This window comes from Doryrhamphus excisus, chromosome 16 (genome assembly GCF_030265055.1).
Source record: "Doryrhamphus excisus isolate RoL2022-K1 chromosome 16, RoL_Dexc_1.0, whole genome shotgun sequence".
NCBI lineage: Eukaryota > Metazoa > Chordata > Actinopteri > Syngnathiformes > Syngnathidae > Doryrhamphus > Doryrhamphus excisus.
This window is the reverse complement of record NC_080481.1, coordinates 18480001-18502404: the sequence shown is the minus strand read 5'-3', so window position 1 is coordinate 18502404 and position 22404 is coordinate 18480001. Positions and strand designations below refer to the sequence as shown.

The following is a 22404-nucleotide window of genomic DNA, read 5'->3' as shown; positions in this document are numbered from 1 at the left end:
ACGCATCACGTCCAGGCCGGGAAAGCCTCCAACGCGGCGCTAAGTCCGTGGCCTGTCGTCAATCACGCGGCGCTCCGCTAGCGGTTTAGCTCAGCGCCGCCATGGCAGGACGACGGCAGGCTGATTGGATCCTTGTTGTTTTGGCGTGTGAATTCCAGAAGGGATTGGCTGGACCACAGACTTCCTAATATTTTTCCTAATAAATAGGAATATTCACAATATTTCTTCACATAGTAACCATTTGTTTTGTACTTTTTGATTCACAACATTTCATTTTATACATTTAAATGTACATTTAAATACACATTGAATAGTACAAATAATATTTTTGGTATTTTCTACAATTTTGTTCAACTTTTCTTGTCCTTTTTATTTCTTTAAATTATGATTTTGTTTCATTTTTTAAATGTAAATGAAAAGTGTGTTATTTGAATAATAATAATTTAGTTTTTCTGAATGTTATTTTAGAAATGTAAAGTACAGTTTTTATTGAATCATAATGAATAATTTCCCAAGATCATGTAAATGTATAAATATAGTTATTTTAATAATAATCATCATCATATTTGTGGCTACTTCATGGCACGTTTAAAGATTCTCAAGACATTTTTTTCTTTTCTTTTTAAAAAAGATTTTATTTTATGACTATTTTTGTACATTTCAATATTTTATGAAATATAATAGAAATAAAATCAATAAATAGAAGAGAAGTGAAACGCATCCAATATTGTTTCTTCTTACGCAGGAAAAAGTAGCGGCAAAACGGGAATACAAACGTGATTAACGTGTGTTGTTTCGTCTGCCTCCAGTGTACATGCCCGACGACAAAGACGGCGCTCTTCAGGACGGCGTCGCGGAGGAAGACGACGAGGGCGACGCCCTGACGGAGGAGGAACGCTCGGAGAAGACCAGCCCCAAAGTGTCGGAGGACCGGGATCCGGACAACAGGAGCAGCAACAGCTACAGCGACCAGAACTCTCCCGCCAGCCTCCTGTCCAACCGGGAGGCGGAGCTGGAGGCGGAGCTGGAGTCGCACCTGAGCGACGCCTGCGACAGACTGGCCGACTTCAAGAACTCGGAGGGTTTTCCGTCCAAGGACGAGACGGGGAGCAGCTTGCAGAAAATGCGCGCGGCGTACGCTAACTTCCTCTCGGACTCCTACTGGGCGGCGGCGGGGGCGGAGTTGAAGGCGGGCAAAACCAGCAGCAAAGCCAAGTGCGACAGCACCGACGGTGGCACCAAGAGTGACTTCGACTGGCACCAGGACGCGCTGTCCAAGACCCTGCAGCAGACGCCGTCCCCCAAGCCGGCGTCCAAACCCAACCTCTTCAGTTCGGTGCACCTGTACCGGCAGAGCAGCCGAGCCGGCGGCGCCGCCTTCACAGGCGCCAGCCGCTTCCGCTGCAAAGACTGCAGCGCCGCGTACGACACCCTGGTGGAGCTGACCGTGCACATGAACAAGAGCGGCCATTACCAGGACAACAACCTCAGCAAGGACAACGCTTCCTCCGCCTCCTCGTCCAAGTCCAGGAAACGGAGCCTGCAGGACCTGGACGGGAAGGAGGACGCCCAGAAGGTCCTGAAGTGCATGTTCTGCGGCCATTCCTTCGACTCGCTCCAGGACCTGAGCGTCCACATGATCAAAACCAAGCATTACCAAAAAGTGCCTTTGAAAGAGCCGATCCCGGTCATGGCCCCAAAACTGCTGGCGCCGGCAAAGCGGCGCCCCTTGGAGAGCGCCCGGCCATGCTCCCCGGACTCCACGACCGGGGCGTCTGGGTGCGGAGGCGATGCCCAGCGAGCCAGCCCTGCGGCGAACCCCAGCAATAACCGCTACGGCTACCAGAACGGCGCCAGTTACACCTGGCAGTTTGAGACCTGCAAGTCCCAGATCCTGAAGTGCATGGAGTGCGGCAGCTCCCATGATACCTTGCAGCAGCTCACCACGCACATGATGGTCACCGGACATTTCCTCAAGGTCACCAACTCCGCTTCCAAGAAGGGGAAGCAGCTGGCGCTCGACCCCTTGGCGGTGGAGAAGATCCAAGGCTTAGCCGAGGCGCCGTCTGAAACGGCCGGAGACAAGAACGTTTCCCCTGGAGGCAGCGAGAGGGACGGCGAGGACGGCGAGAGGGACGGCCAGGACGGCGAGGACGGCGAGGACCAAAGGGAAGCCAAGGAGGAAAAGGCAGGACACCTGAAGTACCCTTATCTCCGTGAGGAGGATCTGGAGCAGGACTCGGCCGGAGGTGGGGACATCCTCAAGTCTTTGGCCAATACGGTGGCGTCGGCCATCAATAAAGCTCAAACGGGAACGCCCAGCTGGAGCGCCTACCCGAGCATCCACGCCGCCTATCAGCTCTCGGGCATCATCAAAAGCGTCCCCATGTCGGCCGCCGTGTCGCCTCCGTTTCATCAAAAGCTGCCGCGGCCGATCGCCCCCAAGGGGAGGGCCCCCGACCCGATGGGCGCCGAGGGCCCCCCGGCGCCGCACAAAGACGGCGACATCAAACAGGACGTGACGGCTGACGCTAAAGACGGCGAGAGCGCCGAGCTCGATCTGATGGAGACGGACGACAGCGACTGTCAGGATGATGGCTCCTTCTCTTCAAAGGCCGACGCCAACGCAGGGAACGACGGCGGCCAGGAGATCAAAGCAAAGATGAGCCCGGATTTCTCCCATGCGGCGGATGTCCTCGCCGTCAACCCTCTCAGCGCCCTGCAGTCCGTCTTGAACAATCACCTCGGCAAAGCCAGGAACGCCAAACACAAAACATCTTCTCACGGCCGATCCGTGTTTGCTCACGCGACGCAAAAGCCGACGCTAACGCCGACGCTAACGCCGGCCCATCCTGCGAGGAATAAGCCCAAGACCGGCCTTCCCTCGACGGGGGACGACCAGCCGATAGACCTGACCAAGTCCAAACACGGCAAGCCGAGGTCGCCGCGCAAGTACGCCCTGTCCGACATCGCCGACATGGTCAAGGTTCTCCCCAAAGCCACCACGCCCAGGCCCCCCGCGGCCCCCGGGCTCCCTGCCCTGAAACTGGAGTCCGACGTCAGGCGCTTCGAGGACGTGTCGGCCGAGGTCTACTCGGTCCACAAGCGCAAGGGGCGCCAGTCCAACTGGAATCCTCGCCACCTCCTCATCCTGCAGGCGCAGTTCGCCTCCAGCCTCTTCCTCACCTCGGAGGGCAAGTACCTGCTGTCCGACCTGGGCCCTCAGGAGCGCACGCACATCTCCAAGTTCACGGGACTCTCCATGACCACCATCAGCCACTGGCTGGCCAACGTCAAGTACCAGCTGCGCAAAAGCGGCGGCACCAAGTTCCTGAAGAACATGGACACGGGCCGCCCCGTCTTCTACTGCAACGACTGCGCTTCCCAGTTCAGGCTTCCGGCCGCCTTCATCTCCCACCTGGAGTCCCACCTGGGCTTCCGGATCAGAGACATGTGCAAGATGGCCGTGGAGCGCCGCGCCGAGGCGGACGAGGCCCGGCTCCCCAAGGTGGCGGGCCCCGTCCGGCCGTGCGAGACGCCGCTCCCCGACGAGGATGGCGACGCCAAGTTCAAATGCAAGCTGTGCTGTCGGACGTTCGCCAGCAATCACGCCGTCAAGCTCCACCTGAGCAAGACGCACAGCAAGTCGCCCGACAACCACTCGCAGTACGTGGACACGGACAAGGACTAGTCGGGGTTCGCTTCCGGCTTACGAGGGTCGGACATGTTTTCCCCGGTCGGCGTTGCGTAGTCCGCGCCGCCGCCGCTTTCGAGGGACGCTGGTCGGGAGACTAGGAGAAACTCCCACGCTGACGTTTGCATGAGTAGCCACGCCGTGACCACTATTATTTATTATTTGAGCATACTTCCTCAATGCTACTTCAACGGCCACATGGTGGGAGTATTTGGAATAGAAATATTTGGAGTATACTGCATCCCATATAGGATTTATTTCCCAGATGTTTCCAGACGCAAAAAAAGCACTTTAGCCAATCTTTCATCACAAATTAGGAGCAAAACGATTTCACGTCAAAGGAAGGACGAAACCCACGCAGCCAACCTGTGGTCCCCGCCCCTTTTTTACGTCCCCAAATAAAGACCCGACCTTTCATAATCATCTCTTTGACCTTTGATTGATTGATTGATTGATGACTTCCTTCTTTAAAGCGGACATGATGCTGCCATACGTCGTCATGGACGCCCCAGGACATACATAAACATATCAAACATATTCATATTCATATTTGTCTCATAGTGAACTTATTATATCACATGTCATGTATGATACAATATTACACAAATACAGAAAATATATTCATATATTTCAGGCAAATTATTTCTATAAAATAATATGTATGTATAATATGTAAATGTGATGAATGTTAATACAAGATGAAGTTACATTTTTTATATTTAGGGTTAGGGTTTCATATTTCTTTTTTCTTGAATTATTACACATTGTTATGAATTACTGTAGTATTCTTAAATAATATCAAGCATAGTAGTCATTTGCATAGAAGTCATAACGGCAATCTTATAAATAAAATCAGATCTAGTTAAATAGTAAATAATATATTCTTCATAAATCATATATGTAATATACACTTATATATCATAGAAATAAATGTATACTGTAAATATTTCACCCCTAAAATATATATCATCATTTAGTGACCTAACCCTTTAAGGCTGGCCCTTTAAGGCTGGCCCTCTAAGGCTGGCCCTTTAAGGCTGGCCCTTTAAGGCTGGCCCTCTAAGGCTGGCCCTTTAAGGCTGGCCCTTTAAGGCTGGCCCTTTAAGCTGACCCTTTAAGGCTGGCCCTTTAAGGCTGGCCCTTTAAGGCTGGCCCTTTAAGCTGACCCTTTAAGGCTGGCCCTTTAAGGCTGGCCCTTTAAGCCTGGCCCTTTAAGGCTGGCCCTCTAAGGCTGGCCCTTTAAGCCTGGCCCTTTAAGCTGGCACTCTAAGGCTGGCCCTTTAAGGCTGGCCCTTAAAGGCTGGCCCTCTAAGGCTGGCCCTTTAAGCTGGCAATTTAAGATGGCCCTTCAAGGCTGGCCCTTTAAGGCTGGCCCTCTAAGGCTGGCCCTTTATGCTGGCCCTTTAAGGCTGGCCCTTTAAGCTGGCCCTTTAAGCTGGCGATTTAAGATGGCGATTTAAGCTGGCCCTTCAAGGCTGGCCCTTTAAGGATGGCCCTTCAAGGCTGGCCCTTTAAGGCTGGCCCTTTATGCTGGCCCTCTAAGGCTGGCCCTTAAAGACTGGCCCTTTATGCTGGCCCTTTAAGGCTGGCCCTTTAAGATGGCGATTTAAGCTGGCCCTTCAAGGCTTAAAGGGCCAGCCTTAGAGGGCCATCCTTAAAGGGCCATCTTCAAGGTGTCATCCTTAAAGGTACACACACAGCCCCTGGCGTCCCAAGACGACGGTGCCCCTCTGACACGTTTGAAAGAGCGAATATGAAAATTGGCTAATATGCCATCTTTGATATTTTTCTGGCCATTCCAATGACAGCCGTAAGAAGAGCATGTTGTCTTCCTTCCCACTTTGATAGCGGCGCTGATATCACAGCACAGATTGACAGCACGCTAATCGTCACGTATCTTTTGTATCAAAAGGTACAAATGTACAACTTGACAGCTGGCAGGGAAAACTTTCTATTTTGGAATCACGACCTTTTTTTCATTTTCCTTAAAAATAACTCACCTCACGTCACCTCCCTGGTCTGACTGACGGATGCTCAATCTTCATCTTCTTTACACTAATAATCATCATCATCACAATGTGCATGTATGGATATACGTATATATGTATATATATATATATACTTATATATTGCTTGGTTTTGCACCAAAGAGGAGAAGTACTTTAAACGTTACCTTAATCAAAGAAATACAGCAAGAATCCAAGGTGACGCGAGTGTGAAGCCCGGATTCAAACCTTCCTCCCGACGCTCCGTCAAGCCTTTTTGGAGGCGAGCGTCGTTTAGCGCGTATGATTAATAAGATCCAAATGAGCGAAGGATACTTGATGAATGACTGGGCTTTCATATTCATGATGTCCAATGAATATGCAGCGGCGGCGGCGGCGGCGGCGGCGGCGGCGTTGGCCTATACTTGATTGATCAAACGTATTCCATTCATCACGTCTTCCGCCTAATTAGCATATTTCAGGCAACACCATTAAGAGAGCGCCACTTTGGGCTATTTGGGAAATATGATGAAATATGATGTATGTATGCAGATGAGCCGGCATCCTTCTTCGTCTCCCACGACGCTCCGCAAATCCCATCCGGGCCAAGGGGGGAGTGGCCAAGATACGGTTGCGCTCCGTCGCCAGCGTTGTGCTGGTCTGCGTGGCCGTGTAGTGCGTGTTTCTGCCAGGCCACCGCACCGCCACCACCGTATTTGACTCTTCTTCTTCTGCCAGATGGAGTGGAGTCATGAACACTCGACACCTCTTTGGATGTCGCTGTGGGGTCTTTTGTGACCTCGAGGATGTCATTTAGGTTGGCCACCACACTTCCATGTTTTGGCCATTTTGGATAATGGCTCTCGCTGTGGTTGGCTGGAGTCCCAAAGGTTTAGAAACGGCGCTATAAGCTTTTCCATACGGTTAGATCTCAGTTATGTTTCTTCAGTAAAAATATTATTTTTGATAATATGTGTTTCTTCATTATGCATTGGAGGTGATGTCCACTGATGAATGACCTCTAATGTTTCTAATGTATATACTAAATATCAACATATATTTTAAAAATTGGTTTCTGAATTAATTTCTGTAGTTTATGACATTTTTGGAACAGAATTGATGGAAGAAATACATGTATTATTCCTTTGAAATGAAAAGTATAATAATGTAAAGTGTAATTATGACATATATATTTGCAACATATAAAGAGGAGATATTATATTAATATAGTATATGATGTGCCGTTCATAGTTTATTATCATGAATTGTGAAATTGATGAATTCAAGGAAATCAAGTCGATGATCTTCCACTCGCGTACGTTTCATATGGCGCCCCAACATGAAGTGTACCGTTCCATCCCGCCGGACGGCAAGGAAAGGTCATGAGGTCGTGCTCAGACGCCATCCCAAAGATGTGGTGGCTTCCTGCGTCGTCCAAGGACGCCGTCCAAGGACGCCGTCCAAGGACGCCGTCCAAGGAGCGGCGGCGCCAGGCCGGTAAAGAAAGGCCTTTAAATAATGGATGCTTGTAATGTGCTGTGGGGGGTGTGGCCTGTTTGACAGTAATCATAACTGCGTATAGAAATGATAGCAGGATACTTTAAGTGCATTAGGACGCATCTGATGAACCAGGTGATTTCCAACAATGGAGGCCGCCGCCGCCGCCGCCGTGTGTCATCAAATGTCAGCGTGGCCTGGTATAAAAGAGTCATTGATGGCTGCCGCTAATTGAGGGCTGGCTTGCCGGGGGAGGTGGGGGGGGGAAGAAAAGAAGAGATGGATTGCATAAAATGTTTATGAATTTAGGAGGCAATTATTTTTTAATAGCCGGGGAAATAATAGAGCTGGAGGAAGGAAATATGCGAAATTGTTATGATAGCATCTTGCAGCACAGCAATAAAGCCAGGAGATATCCCGGCGCCATTACCAGGAAGCGTCCTCCTTTATGGCACGCAGCTGCAGCTTGAAGATCTCCTGGTGCCCCAATTGGACGACCCCCACTTGGTGCCCCCACCATGTCCTCCCAGCAAACCCGCTGGTCCATCTCCACTTCCATCCCCGTCGGCTCTCTGCTGCTCGCTGCTAACCAGGAAGTGGTCACCACGCCTTTATTGTGGCGTGCAGCCCATTTCCTGCTTCACCGGGTCACCATTTCCCCTCAATGAACCACAGCTCTCCCAGTTCTGGGAGCACTCGAGCGGCCCCAGAGGAGAAGATCTTTGGAGTGTCGCAGTGTTGGAATTCATCTTTCCTCCTCAATGGACCGTAGCTCTTCGGTGTCACGGCAGCACTCGTGCAGCCCCCGAGTGTAATGCTACCACCGCCAAGGAAGCGGATCTTCAGATTGTCAGAGTGCATGTTGGGAAATGATGTTTCCCTCAATGAACCGCACCTCCCCTCGTGCCAGCAGCACTCGTGCACGCCAGCGCCACCATGTTAACTTGCAGCTCACTTGTGTTGCCAGGTGTTTCCATACATCATTTTTCTATGTTGCTTATCCTCACCGGGGCGGGGGTGCTGGAGCCTACCCCAGCGGGTGGCCAGCCAATCCCAGGGCACATATAAACAATAAGGGTGTGGAAAATAATTGTAATTATAATAATGTATCAATAATCAATACATCCACGCCATTCACTGAGTGTGGATGCGATTGGGTGAAATCTACATTCATCACGATGCGTTTGTGGGTATCGGTAAAATCCGATGCAAGCGCCGTTTTATTCATGTTCAACTTCGCCCCGTCTGCTGTTCCCCAGGCGCCTTGAACGCACCATCACGACTTCGCCTTTTGAATAGAATACGGACGGAAGCCGTGAGGCACATACAACTACTAGTAAGTTCCTAGCAAGTAAGTTCCTAGCAACTTTCTAGATTTAACCCCCCCCCCGCCCCCCCCCAACGTTTGGAAACACTACGGAGTCGCAAAGAACGGCGGGAAGCTCCACAAAACGTCCGTCATTTCAACGGCAGCACTACAAACGGACCCCCACCCACCCCCCACCACAACACGGACAGGTCTACCGGCACCCCCCCCCCCCCCGTCTGGTTCCCGGTCCTGGTCGGACACCGGGGAAGAACCAAGCAAATCAGGTCAGTGGATCTTGGATCTTCCTGCTTTCCTATTTGTCCTCCCCAACGTGCCCCCCCCCCAAAAAGACTGTTCATCACAGCAGGTGACATTAGAACAGCAGAGTTGGCTTCTTCCTGAATTTGGAATTTTATTTTCCTTTCTGCTCCCCACTACTGCATTAGCATTAGCATTAGCCTAGCTGCTAGCTCCTTCACATTAGCAGCATGTTTAGCAGACAGGAATATAAACAAACATTGATTCCACTGTTCAAAGTGTCACTTTCACTTTGCTGTATTTTTTACAGCGGGAATTATTGTCATTGTTTGACTCCACTACGGAAGCACTGCTATTGGAATATTGGAAGATTGGAATATTGGAATATTGGAAGTTGTTGCTGTTTTAAGATGGCATAAAGAATGAAGGAAGAAGAAGAAGTAGTGTTCAGTAAAAAAGATAAACAACACTTTAGTTGGATTTACTACCTAGAAGGAATAAAGCCAAATCCTTTTTGTAGGACCATACGGAATTCCAGTTTTCCCTTTGCTTATTTGCATCATGTTGAATTGCATTATATCGTATCGGATTGCATTGATTTGAAGTAATTGATTATTGCATCGTATCGTATCGTATGATATCACATCGTATCCTATCGCATCGTGAAGAGGGTGAATCGTATCGCCAGAAAATTCCATGTGTGGTTAGTATGGTATCGTTGGCAGTGCATGGAGATGTGGACGGAATTGCCCCCCCCCCATAGACAAACAAGCATCCCCCCCCACATTCATACCTGTGGACAATTTGGAGTGGCCAATCAAGCTAACATGCAAACTCCACACGGAGAAGCTAGGACTCGAACCCATGCCATCCACTTTTCCACCGTGCGGCCCCATGAATAACATAATAATATGATATTGAGAATGAATGAAAATGGCGGATTGTGGTGTTTGGGTCCTTTTGGTGGCAACCAGAAGAAAAGAAGGCCACGCCAACGCTGTAAAAAGTGAGCCTCGGTGTCCAGTGATGATGCGCCATGCGGCACGCCATGCGGCACGCCATGCGGCACGCCATGCGGCACGCCATGCGGCACGCCATGCGGCACGCCATGCGGCACGCCATGCGGCACGCCATGCGGCACGCCATGCGGCACGCCATGCGGCACGCCATGCGGCACGCCATGCGGCACGCCATGCGGCACGCCATGCGGCACGCCATGCGGCACGCCATGCGGCACGCCATGCGGCACGCCATGCGGCACGCCATGCGGCACGCCATGCGGCACGCCATGCGGCACGCCATGCGGCACGCCATGCGGCACGCCATGCGGCACGCCGTGGCGTTGAAGCTCGCTAACAGGCGTGCTCATGTGGCATCCAGTTAGCGGAAAAGATGAGCCTCGCGTTTGTGATTGTGCTGACGTCCGCAAAGAGGAGGAAGAGGAGGGGGCGGGATGAAGAAAGTGTGATTTGTTGCTTCTTTCATATTTGGGAGATGTCAGCTCCAATTTCAGCTAGCTAGCTAGCTCGCTGCCTGGAGGGACAAACAGGAAGGATGCTTGACTGATGAAGCTGGCACATCCTCTATAGTACATTTATAGTTTTATACATGCATATATGCATATATATTTATAGTTTTATATATGCATATATTTATATATATTTATATTTTTATATATGCATATATTTATACTATATATCTTTTAGACCTGTATTATTTTACACCTGCATCATGCTATCAGCACGCTTACACTCATCAGGTAGAAATAACATTCCATACGATCCATAGGTTCCATAGGATACGTAGGACACTGGTAAATGTTCCATGGGATACGTAGGACACTGGTAAATGTTCCATAGGATACATAGGACACTGGTAAATGTTCCATAGGATACATAGGACACTGGTAAACATTCCATAGGATACATAGGACACTGGTAAATGTTCCATGGGATACGTAGGACGCTGGTAAATGTTCCATAGTATACATAGGACACTGGTAAACGTTCCATGGGATACGTAGGACACTGGTAAACGTTCCATAGGATACATAGGACACTGGTAAACGTTCCATGGGATACGTAGGACACTGGTAAACGTTCCATAGGATACATAGGACACTGGTAAACGTTCCATAGTATACATAGGACACTGGTAAACGTTCCATGGGATATGTATGACACTGGTAAACGTTCCATGGGATACGTAGGACACTGGTAAACGTTCCATAGGATACTAAGGACGCCAGTAAATGTTCCATAGGATACATAGGACACTGGTAAACGTTCCATAGGATACGTAGGACACTGGTAAACGTTCCATAGGATACGTAGGACACTGGTAAACGTTCCATAGGATACGTAGGACACTGGTAAACATTCCATAGGATACGTAGGACACTGGTAAACATTCCATAGGATACGTAGGACACTGGTAAACGTTCCATGGGATACGTAGGACACTGGTAAACGTTCCATGGGATACGTAGGACACTGGTAAACGTTCCATAGTATACATACATAGGGAACTGGTAAACGTTCCATGGGATACGTAGGACGCTGGTAAACGTTCCATAGGATACTAAGGACGCCAGTAAATGTTCCATAGGATACATAGGACACTGGTAAACGTTCCATGGGATATGTAGGACACTGGTAAACATTCCATAGGATACGTAGGACACTGGTAAACGTTCCATGGGATATGTAGGACACTGGTAAACGTTCCATAGTATACATAGGACACTGGTAAACGTTCCATGGGATATGTAGGACACTGGTAAATGTTCCATGGGATACGTAGGGCACTGGTAAACGTTCCATAGGATACTAAGGACGCCAGTAAATGTTCCATAGGATACATAGGACACTGGTAAACATTCCATGGGATATGTAGGACACTGGTAAACGTTCCATGGGATACGTAGGACACTGGTAAACGTTCCATAGTATACATAGGACACTGGTAAACGTTCCATGGGATACGTAGGACACTGGTAAACGTTCCATAGGATACTAAGGACGCCAGTAAATGTTCCATAGGATACATAGGACACTGGTAAACATTCCATGGGATATGTAGGACACTGGTAAACGTTCCATGGGATACGTAGGACACTGGTAAACGTTCCATAGGATACTAAGGACGCCAGTAAACGTTCCATAGTATATGTAGGACACTGGTAAACGTTCCATGGGATACGTAGGACACTGGTAAACATTCCATGGGATATGTAGGACACTGGTAAACGTTCCATAGGATACGTAGGACACTGGTAAACGTTCCATAGGATATGTAGGACACTGGTAAACGTTCCATAGGATACATAGGACACTGGTAAACGTTCCATGGGATATGTAGGACACTGGTAAACGTTCCATGGGATACGTAGGACACTGGTAAACGTTCCATAGTATACATAGGACACTGGTAAACGTTCCATGGGATACGTAGGACACTGGTAAACGTTCCATAGGATACTAAGGACGCCAGTAAATGTTCCATAGGATACATAGGACACTGGTAAACATTCCATGGGATATGTAGGACACTGGTAAACGTTCCATGGGATACGTAGGACACTGGTAAACGTTCCATAGGATACTAAGGACGCCAGTAAACGTTCCATAGTATATGTAGGACACTGGTAAACGTTCCATGGGATACGTAGGACACTGGTAAACATTCCATGGGATATGTAGGACACTGGTAAACGTTCCATAGGATACGTAGGACACTGGTAAACGTTCCATAGGATATGTAGGACACTGGTAAACGTTCCATAGGATACATAGGACACTGGTAAACGTTCCATAGGATATGTAGGACACTGGTAAACGTTCCATGGGATACGTAGGACGCCGGTAAATGTTCCATGGGATATGTAGGACACTGGTAAACGTTCCATAGGATACATAGGACACTGGTAAATGTTCCATAGGATACGTAGGACACTGGTAAACGTTCCATGGGATATGTAGGACACTGGTAAACGTTCCATAGTATACATAGGACACTGGTAAACATTCCATGGGATATGTAGGACACTGGTAAACGTTCCATAGGATACATAGGACACTGGTAAACGTTCCATAGTATATATAGGACACTGGTAAACATTCCATGGCATATGTAGGACACTGGTAAACGTTCCATAGGATACATAGGACACTGGTAAACGTTCCATGGGATATGTAGGACACTGGTAAACGTTCCATAGGATACGTAGGACACTGGTAAACGTTCCATTGGATACGTAGGACACTGGTAAACGTTCCATAGGATACGTAGGACACTGGTAAACGTTCCATGGGATACGTATGACACTGGTAAACGTTCCATAGGATACATAGGACACTGGTAAACATTCCATAGGATACGTAGGACGCTGGTAAACGTTCCATGGGATACGTAGGACACTGGTAAACATTCCATAGGATACGTAGGACACTGGTAAACATTCCATAGGATACGTAGGACACTGGTAAACGTTCCATAGGATACGTAGGACACTGGTAAACATTCCATAGGATACGTAGGACACTGGTAAACATTCCATAGGATACGTAGGACACTGGTAAACGTTCCATGGGATACGTAGGACACTGGTAAACGTTCCATGGGATACGTAGGACACTGGTAAACGTTCCATAGTATACATACATAGGGAACTGGTAAACGTTCCATGGGATACGTAGGACGCTGGTAAACGTTCCATAGGATACTAAGGACGCCAGTAAATGTTCCATAGGATACATAGGACACTGGTAAACGTTCCATGGGATATGTAGGACACTGGTAAACATTCCATAGGATACGTAGGACACTGGTAAACGTTCCATGGGATATGTAGGACACTGGTAAACGTTCCATAGTATACATAGGACACTGGTAAACGTTCCATGGGATATGTAGGACACTGGTAAATGTTCCATGGGATACGTAGGGCACTGGTAAACGTTCCATAGGATACTAAGGACGCCAGTAAATGTTCCATAGGATACATAGGACACTGGTAAACATTCCATGGGATATGTAGGACACTGGTAAACGTTCCATGGGATACGTAGGACACTGGTAAACGTTCCATAGTATACATAGGACACTGGTAAACGTTCCATGGGATACGTAGGACACTGGTAAACGTTCCATAGGATACTAAGGACGCCAGTAAATGTTCCATAGGATACATAGGACACTGGTAAACATTCCATGGGATATGTAGGACACTGGTAAACGTTCCATGGGATACGTAGGACACTGGTAAACGTTCCATAGGATACTAAGGACGCCAGTAAACGTTCCATAGTATATGTAGGACACTGGTAAACGTTCCATGGGATACGTAGGACACTGGTAAACATTCCATGGGATATGTAGGACACTGGTAAACGTTCCATAGGATACGTAGGACACTGGTAAACGTTCCATAGGATATGTAGGACACTGGTAAACGTTCCATAGGATACATAGGACACTGGTAAACGTTCCATAGGATATGTAGGACACTGGTAAACGTTCCATGGGATACGTAGGACGCCGGTAAATGTTCCATGGGATATGTAGGACACTGGTAAACGTTCCATAGGATACATAGGACACTGGTAAATGTTCCATAGGATACGTAGGACACTGGTAAACGTTCCATGGGATATGTAGGACACTGGTAAACGTTCCATAGTATACATAGGACACTGGTAAACATTCCATGGGATATGTAGGACACTGGTAAACGTTCCATAGGATACATAGGACACTGGTAAACGTTCCATAGTATACATAGGACACTGGTAAACATTCCATGGCATATGTAGGACACTGGTAAACGTTCCATAGGATACATAGGACACTGGTAAACGTTCCATGGGATATGTAGGACACTGGTAAACGTTCCATAGGATACGTAGGACACTGGTAAACGTTCCATTGGATACGTAGGACACTGGTAAACGTTCCATAGGATACGTAGGACACTGGTAAACGTTCCATGGGATACGTATGACACTGGTAAACGTTCCATAGGATACATAGGACACTGGTAAACATTCCATAGGATACGTAGGACGCTGGTAAACGTTCCATGGGATACGTAGGACACTGGTAAACATTCCATAGGATACGTAGGACACTGGTAAACATTCCATAGGATACGTAGGACACTGGTAAACGTTCCATAGGATACGTAGGACACTGGTAAACATTCCATAGGATACGTAGGACACTGGTAAACGTTCCATAGTATACATAGGACACTGGTAAACGTTCCATGGGATATGTAGGACACTGGTAAACGTTCCATAGGATACATAGGACACTGGTAAACATTCCATGGGATATGTAGGACACTGGTAAACGTTCCATAGGATACGTAGGACACTGGTAAACGTTCCATAGTATACATAGGACACTGGTAAACGTTCCATGGGATACGTAGGACACTGGTAAACGTTCCATAGGATACTAAGGACGCCAGTAAATGTTCCATAGGATACATAGGACACTGGTAAACATTCCATGGGATATGTAGGACACTGGTAAACGTTCCATGGGATACGTAGGACACTGGTAAACGTTCCATAGTATACATAGGACACTGGTAAACGTTCCATAGGATACATAGGACACTGGTAAACGTTCCATAGTATACATAGGACACTGGTAAATGTTCCATGGGATACGTAGGACACTGGTAAACGTTCCATAGGATACGTAGGACACTGGTAAACGTTCCATAGGATACGTAGGACACTGGTAAACATTCCATAGGATACGTAGGACACTGGTAAACATTCCATAGGATACGTAGGACACTGGTAAACGTTCCATAGGATACGTAGGACACTGGTAAACATTCCATAGGATACGTAGGACACTGGTAAACGTTCCATGGGATACGTAGGACACTGGTAAACGTTCCATGGGATACGTAGGACACTGGTAAATGTTCCATGGGATACGTAGGACACTGGTAAACGTTCCATAGTATACATACATAGGGAACTGGTAAACGTTCCATGGGATACGTAGGACGCTGGTAAACGTTCCATAGGATACTAAGGACGCCAGTAAATGTTCCATAGGATACATAGGACACTGGTAAACGTTCCATGGGATATGTAGGACACTGGTAAACATTCCATAGGATACGTAGGACACTGGTAAACGTTCCATGGGATACGTAGGACACTGGTAAACGTTCCATGGGATATGTAGGACACTGGTAAACGTTCCATAGTATACATAGGACACTGGTAAACGTTCCATGGGATATGTATGACACTGGTAAACGTTCCATGGGATACGTAGGGCACTGGTAAACGTTCCATAGGATACTAAGGACGCCAGTAAACGTTCCATAGGATACATAGGACACTGGTAAACATTCCATGGGATATGTAGGACACTGGTAAACGTTCCATGGGATACGTAGGACACTGGTAAACGTTCCATAGTATACATAGGACACTGGTAAACGTTCCATAGGATACTAAGGACGCCAGTAAACGTTCCATAGTATACGTAGGACACTGGTAAACGTTCCATGGGATATGTAGGACACTGGTAAACGTTCCATAGTATACATAGGACACTGGTAAACGTTCCATGGGATATGTATGACACTGGTAAACGTTCCATGGGATACGTAGGGCACTGGTAAACGTTCCATAGGATACTAAGGACGCCAGTAAACGTTCCATAGGATACATAGGACACTGGTAAACATTCCATGGGATATGTAGGACACTGGTAAACGTTCCATGGGATACGTAGGACACTGGTAAACGTTCCATAGTATACATAGGACACTGGTAAACGTTCCATAGGATACTAAGGACGCCAGTAAACGTTCCATAGTATACGTAGGACACTGGTAAACGTTCCATGGGATACGTAGCTTGCCGGTAAACGTTCCATACTGTAGGATAGGCTGCGTAACGGTCAGGAATCGGGTGTCGGGTGTAAGCCGGAAGGAGACGAGGAGTGGAGCATCTTCCTGTTTTGGCTCCGTGCTGAGGAGGAAACGGTGATAAATGTCCTCACGCCAGCGTTGGAACATCCAAGAGGACTCATTCCGCTGTGGTTCCAAATTCCACTCATGGTTCCGTAGGGAAATTAGATTGGAAAATAAAGTGAGAGGTTTGGTGAAACGGCCAAGACGGCCACATTTGTCTTCCACGTCCCGGACGCGGCAAACATTTTCGAGGGGGGGTCGTACCAATTATGAAGGCCTTATGAATGCCCGCCAGAGTGGAGCAGCGAGGTCGTCCTTGCCGTCGACTAACGAGCGGAATGGGATGAGGCCATTGGATTTGGCGTCCGGAGAATTGCGGCTTTGTCGGCTGGCTGGCACGCGACAAGGACAAAAGATGATGCGTCCAACATCCTGCCGTCGCTACGGCGATGCTCGCTGTTCACTGGACCGCTTCCACCGTCTACCAACGCAGAGGTCAACCTCAAGTACGTCCCGGGAGCAAAAGCCATGTTGGACCTCCGGAATAGTTGGGATGCATCATCATGTCCGTGGTTGCTTTTTGGAATATGAAATAATAATAATAATAATAATAATAATAATTGTTCTCTTGGATATTCAAACTTTGACAACTCTTGTTCATTCTGGAGTTTTTCCCAGCCAATATTTTCTCTTTTTTCATGATTTTTTATTCCCATAATAAAATTCCTCAATACAATATGGCTATATTCACCAAAAATAATGATGCTTTTCCACACTCAGAAATATATTATTTATCATATTACCACCAATATTGCTAAGATGATGATGATATAGTATACCCCCCCCCCCCCCCCTCCATCCAATAATATGCCATATTTAGCCTTTATTAGGTGTTTTCACTTTGAATGAGTCTTATGCGGCGGTCTGGTAAATATAGACTTCCTGTAATGTGTGTGTGTGGGGGGGGGGGTCGGGGGGGGTGGGGGCACCTCACCGCTGCCATCACGCCGCCTCCCAGCAGGCCAGAGGTTGTGTGCATTTGGCGGCCATGTTGTAATCCTTCTGAGTGTCTGCCTGCCGGCTCTCGGGTCAGCTGTCAGTCAAAGTGACATGAATCAGCGCGGACGCCGCCGCGTTTAAAGCGTAAACACACACGGTCCTCGGCGGGGGCCTCCGGCACCCGCATGGGACCATGTTTCCCCGCACGGCCTCAAAAGTATTTACACGACCCCGCCGAGGTGCAGCAGGTTGTTGGAGCCTGTTATTTGCCGAGTAATCGGACATGACAGGCGGCCGACGTGGCGGGCGGGGGGTGGGGGGGTTGGGGGGGCTATTCATGGGCGTGACATGTGACCACCACTAGCGCTAATTTAACCACTGCTGGGATATCAACTAATAGCGCCGGTCTCGCTCATGTGTCATTGTGTCATGTACCACGAGCAGCACTCTTCCTGTCTTTGGCCAACAAACAGGAAGTGGAGCCAAACCACCTGATTCCCCCCAGCCAATCAGAGAAGGCCGTGATAGCAAGGAATCATGTCGCCACTGTCCCTGTCCCGCTGAGGTCTGACCAGACAAAAGTTGAACTTTTGGGGGCTGCGTGTCCCCATCGCCTCCTGACGACAGCCAATCAGAGCCAAGTTTCAATCTCCTTCCACTTCCTGGCGTCTTTGTTTACACATTTAGCCTGGCGCCTCGCTACCTAGCTACCTAGCTACCTAGCTACCAGCGTGGTTATCCCATCCATGGGCTACATGCTAACGTAAGCGTGACGTAACAATCTTGCCCTGCTATCTTTTCTCCAAGCGGTGTTTTTCCTGCCGGAGCCTATTAGCATGCAGGGCTAGCGCCCGGCGTCAAAAAGAGCAAATGGATCTAATGATGCAAATGGAGGCGACGACGGCGACGGTGACGGCTCAGACACTTGTCAGCGCGGTCAGGATTCCGACACGTGCAGCCTTAAAAAGGCGGCCGCACGGCACGGCAGACAGGGAAATCAATACGCCATTTTGTTATCCATCTCTATCCCGCCGCTAAAAGAGAAGGATGACGCGTCACAGAGTGAGCCCAGGCGGACGCGGACGCAGATCTATCATGCCGGAGCGTCACGCGCCGCTTTGCCGTGTAAATCACGTGTCACGTGGGCGGCAGGTTCATCCTCTGGCCACGGAATCCGTTCAGGCCTCGGACGCCCACCCCCATTTTTCACCCTCAAGTGGAGTATTTTCATGGTTCCCTTTTGTCCCGGCCGTCCGTCCACTCGGACGCATCAAGCGGCGAGGAGAAGTGGTGTTCTCCGACGTGTGATGGATACATTTTAATTAGCTCGCTTCTCGCCACAGCGCAACCGTCACGCCTCCCGAGGTTTAATGTGACAAACGCTCGGCGGCGAGGCGAGGAAGGCGAGGAAGGCGAGGAAGGCGGATGACAACACCTGAGCTAAACTTGTGGAGGGACTCAATTTCTCCCGTGGGAACACTGGAGCAGGCCCAAACCTCTACAAGACGCATCCGACGCATCCAAAGCCGCCCCTTTAGGACCTGCAGTCCTGGGGTGGACAAGAACCCTGGTCATTGCTCCACCGCTCATCCCGTGTTGGCTCCACGGAGATGATCCCAGCCCGACAGACAGGCGGCGTCCAAATGAAGCTCGCCTCATTCCCAAATTAAGCTTGCCTCATTCCCAAATTAAGCTTCCCTCATTCCCAAATGAAGCTTCCCTCATTCCCAAATGAAGCTTCCCTCATTCCCAAATGAAGCTCGCCTCATTCCCAAATGAAGCTCGCCTCATTCCCAAATGAAGCTCGCCTCATTCCCAAATTAAGCTTCCCTCATTCCCAAATGAAGCTCGCCTCATTCCCAAATGAAGCTCGCCTCATTCCCAAATGAAGCTTCCCTCATTCCCAAATGAAGCTTCCCTCATTCCCAAATGAAGCTCGCCTCATTCCCAAATGAAGCTCGCCTCATTCCCAAATGAAGCTCGCCTCATTCCCAAATGAAGCTTCCCTCATTCCCAAATGAAGCTCGCCTCATTCCCAAATGAAGCTCGCCTCATTCCCAAATGAAGCTTCCCTCATTCCCAAATGAAGCTCGCCTCATTCCCAAATGAAGCTCGCCTCATTCCCAAAAGAAGCTCGCCTCATTCCCAAATGAAGCTCGCCTCATTCCCAAATGAAGCTCGCCTCATTCCCAAATGAAGCTCGCCTCATTCCCAAATGAAGCTCGCCTCATTCCCAAAAGAAGCTCGCCTCATTCCCAAATGAAGCTCGCCTCATTCCCAAATGAAGCTCGCCTCATTCCCAAATGAAGCTCGCCTCATTCCCAAATGAAGCTCGCCTCATTCCCAAATGAAGCTCGCCTCATTCCCAAATGAAGCTCGCCTCATTCCCAAATGAAGCTCGCCTCATTCTCAGATGAAGCTCGCCTCATTCCCAAATGAAGCTCGCCTCATTCCCAAATGAAGCTCGCCTCATTCCCAGATGAAGCTCGCCTCATTCCCAGATGAAGCTCGCCTCATTCCCAAATGAAGCTCGCCTCATTCCCAAATGAAGCTTTTCCTTGGATTCTAAGTTTGTCTGGTTATTTCAGCGTATGGAGCCATGTCTCCACAGATCCATGTCTCTACCAAATCCACAGATGATCAAACATGGCTGCCCACGCAGCAGAGTGCTCGGTGGGAAAGTAGGAAGTCGGCGCCAGCGTCGGCGTGAACGCGTCCTAAAGGCGGTCCGTGCGCTGACAGGCATTCCAATGAGCGGCTCTCGTTATCAAATCACGAACGCCGGGCTGAGATTGATTTGACAGGAATGACAGTTGTACAGCAAAGCGTCGCAACGCAAAGTAATTGATCCCGGGCCGCGGGCTCACGGCGGCGGCGGCGGCGAGGTGGCGGCGAGGTGTCGTCCCGGGCGTTTAGCATAAAAAGCCAATCTGGCCAAGGTGGGAGGAGCAAAGACAAAGCGAGCAGCAGCAGTCCGTCACCGGCGACATCTATATTACATCTGTGGGATGAGCTCTCCGAGAGACAATCATCGCCGGCGTTCCCGTCGGCCACAAAAGAATCATCTGGTGTCATCAAAGTACGCCAGATTGTCAGCCGGCGCCCACCTCGGCCTTTCATCATCCCGTCCCGGAGCGTTTGGAATTGAATGCAAGTGTGCTGGGAAGTGCTCCCATTTTCTTTTAATGAAGTTTTTCAACTTGGACGATTGCTTACCGAGGAATCGGGTCCGTCTCGTCATCCGACTGTCATGTGATCTCTCTCTGTTTACCGACCTGGGTAACCTCATTTGGTTGGGAACCCGGACCCAAAGCAATAAGACCTTCCCAAGCATCCATCAATCCCGCCAGGGATCACGTGGCTCAGCGGTGCGGTGTCGCAGCGGGACGGTAATATGGCCGCCAAGGAGCCTCCGGTAGGCGGGATTAGTCCGGCTAAATCGACAGGAGATGACGTCACGCTATTATGGATTCAAAGGCTGCAGGGTTTCAGGCCCGGTTCAGATTTTTGGGTCCAATCCCGTCTTTGGTGGAACGTGAAGTTGCATGTCACATGAGGTGTAGTGTGTTTTGGGGGACTAAACATGCCCCCCCACGCCCCCACCCCTCACCTCGGTCCTGGCCCCTTATATTATATTCAAATTACAAAGAAAGGGGGCAAGAGTTTTGGCTACGGACGTTTGTGGGCCACTTGCTGTGGGGTCTGTTCTGGTCTGTTCTGGTGAGCATGTTGAGAGACATAGTCTCGCCAACGTGTCCTGGGTCTTCCCTGAGTTGTCCTGCCGGTCTGGCGTGAATCCTTGGGGGGTTGCGCCTTGTGAACAGCAAGACTTGATGTTGTGTTCGAGTCTCCCAAATATTGTACTATAATTTGTTTTGGAGAATAATGTACAAGGACGACCGGTCCGCTGGAGGTTTGTGTGAACAAGAAACGGTCCGTGGGTCCAAAAAGGTTGGGGACCGCGGCAACAAGGCCAGAAAAAGTCCAGAGATTTGGCATTTTTGACAAAGCTAAATTGGCAAAACCGACCCCCCCGCCCCCACTACATGGTTTATCCTCTGGCAGGCCAAGTGAGTATCAGGTGTGTTGGTACCGCGTGGTACAGTGTGGTACAGTGTGGTACCGTGTGGTACCGCGTGGTACAGTGTGGTACCGCATTGTACCGCGTGGTACCGCGTGGTACCGTGTGGTACCGTGTGGTACCGCGTGGTACCGCGTGGTACAGTGTGGTACCGTGTGGTACCGCGTGGTACCATGTGGTACCGTGTGGTACCGCGTGGTACAGTGTGGTACCGCGTGGTACCGTGTGGTACCGTGTGGTACCGCGTGGTACCGCGTGGTACCGCGTGGTACCGCGTGGTACAGTGTGGTACCGCGTGGTACCGCGTGGTACCGTGTGGTACCGTGTGGTACAGCGTGGTACCGTGTGGTACCGTGTGGTACAGTGTGGTACCGTGTGGTACCGTGTGGTACCGTGTGGTACCGTGTGGTACCGCGTGGTACCGTGTGGTACCGTGTGGTACCGCGTGGTACCGCGTGGTACCGTGTGGTACAGTGTGGTACAGTGTGGTACCGTGTGGTACCGTGTGGTACAGTGTGGTACCGCGTGGTACAGTGTGGTACCGCGTTGTACCGCATGGTACCGTGTGGTACAGTGTGGTACCGCGTGGTACCGTGTGGTACAGTGTGGTACCGCGTGGTACCGTGTGGT

At 49.3% G+C, this 22404-nt stretch overlaps 1 protein-coding gene across 2 annotated transcripts in view; it reads left to right on the top strand.

The window, feature by feature from the left end:
• The window catches only part of LOC131104602 (teashirt homolog 2), a 57523-nt gene extending 53201 nt beyond the window's left edge, over positions 1–4322 (top strand). For both annotated transcript variants that reach the window (XM_058051952.1, XM_058051951.1), the window contains one exon: positions 810–4322. In XM_058051952.1, the coding sequence (XP_057907935.1) occupies positions 815–3691 (2877 nt within the window). In that variant the 5' untranslated portion in view covers positions 810–814 and the 3' untranslated portion in view covers positions 3692–4322. The remainder of the gene's footprint in view (positions 1–809) is intronic.
• The last annotated feature ends 18082 nt before the right edge of the window (positions 4323–22404 follow it).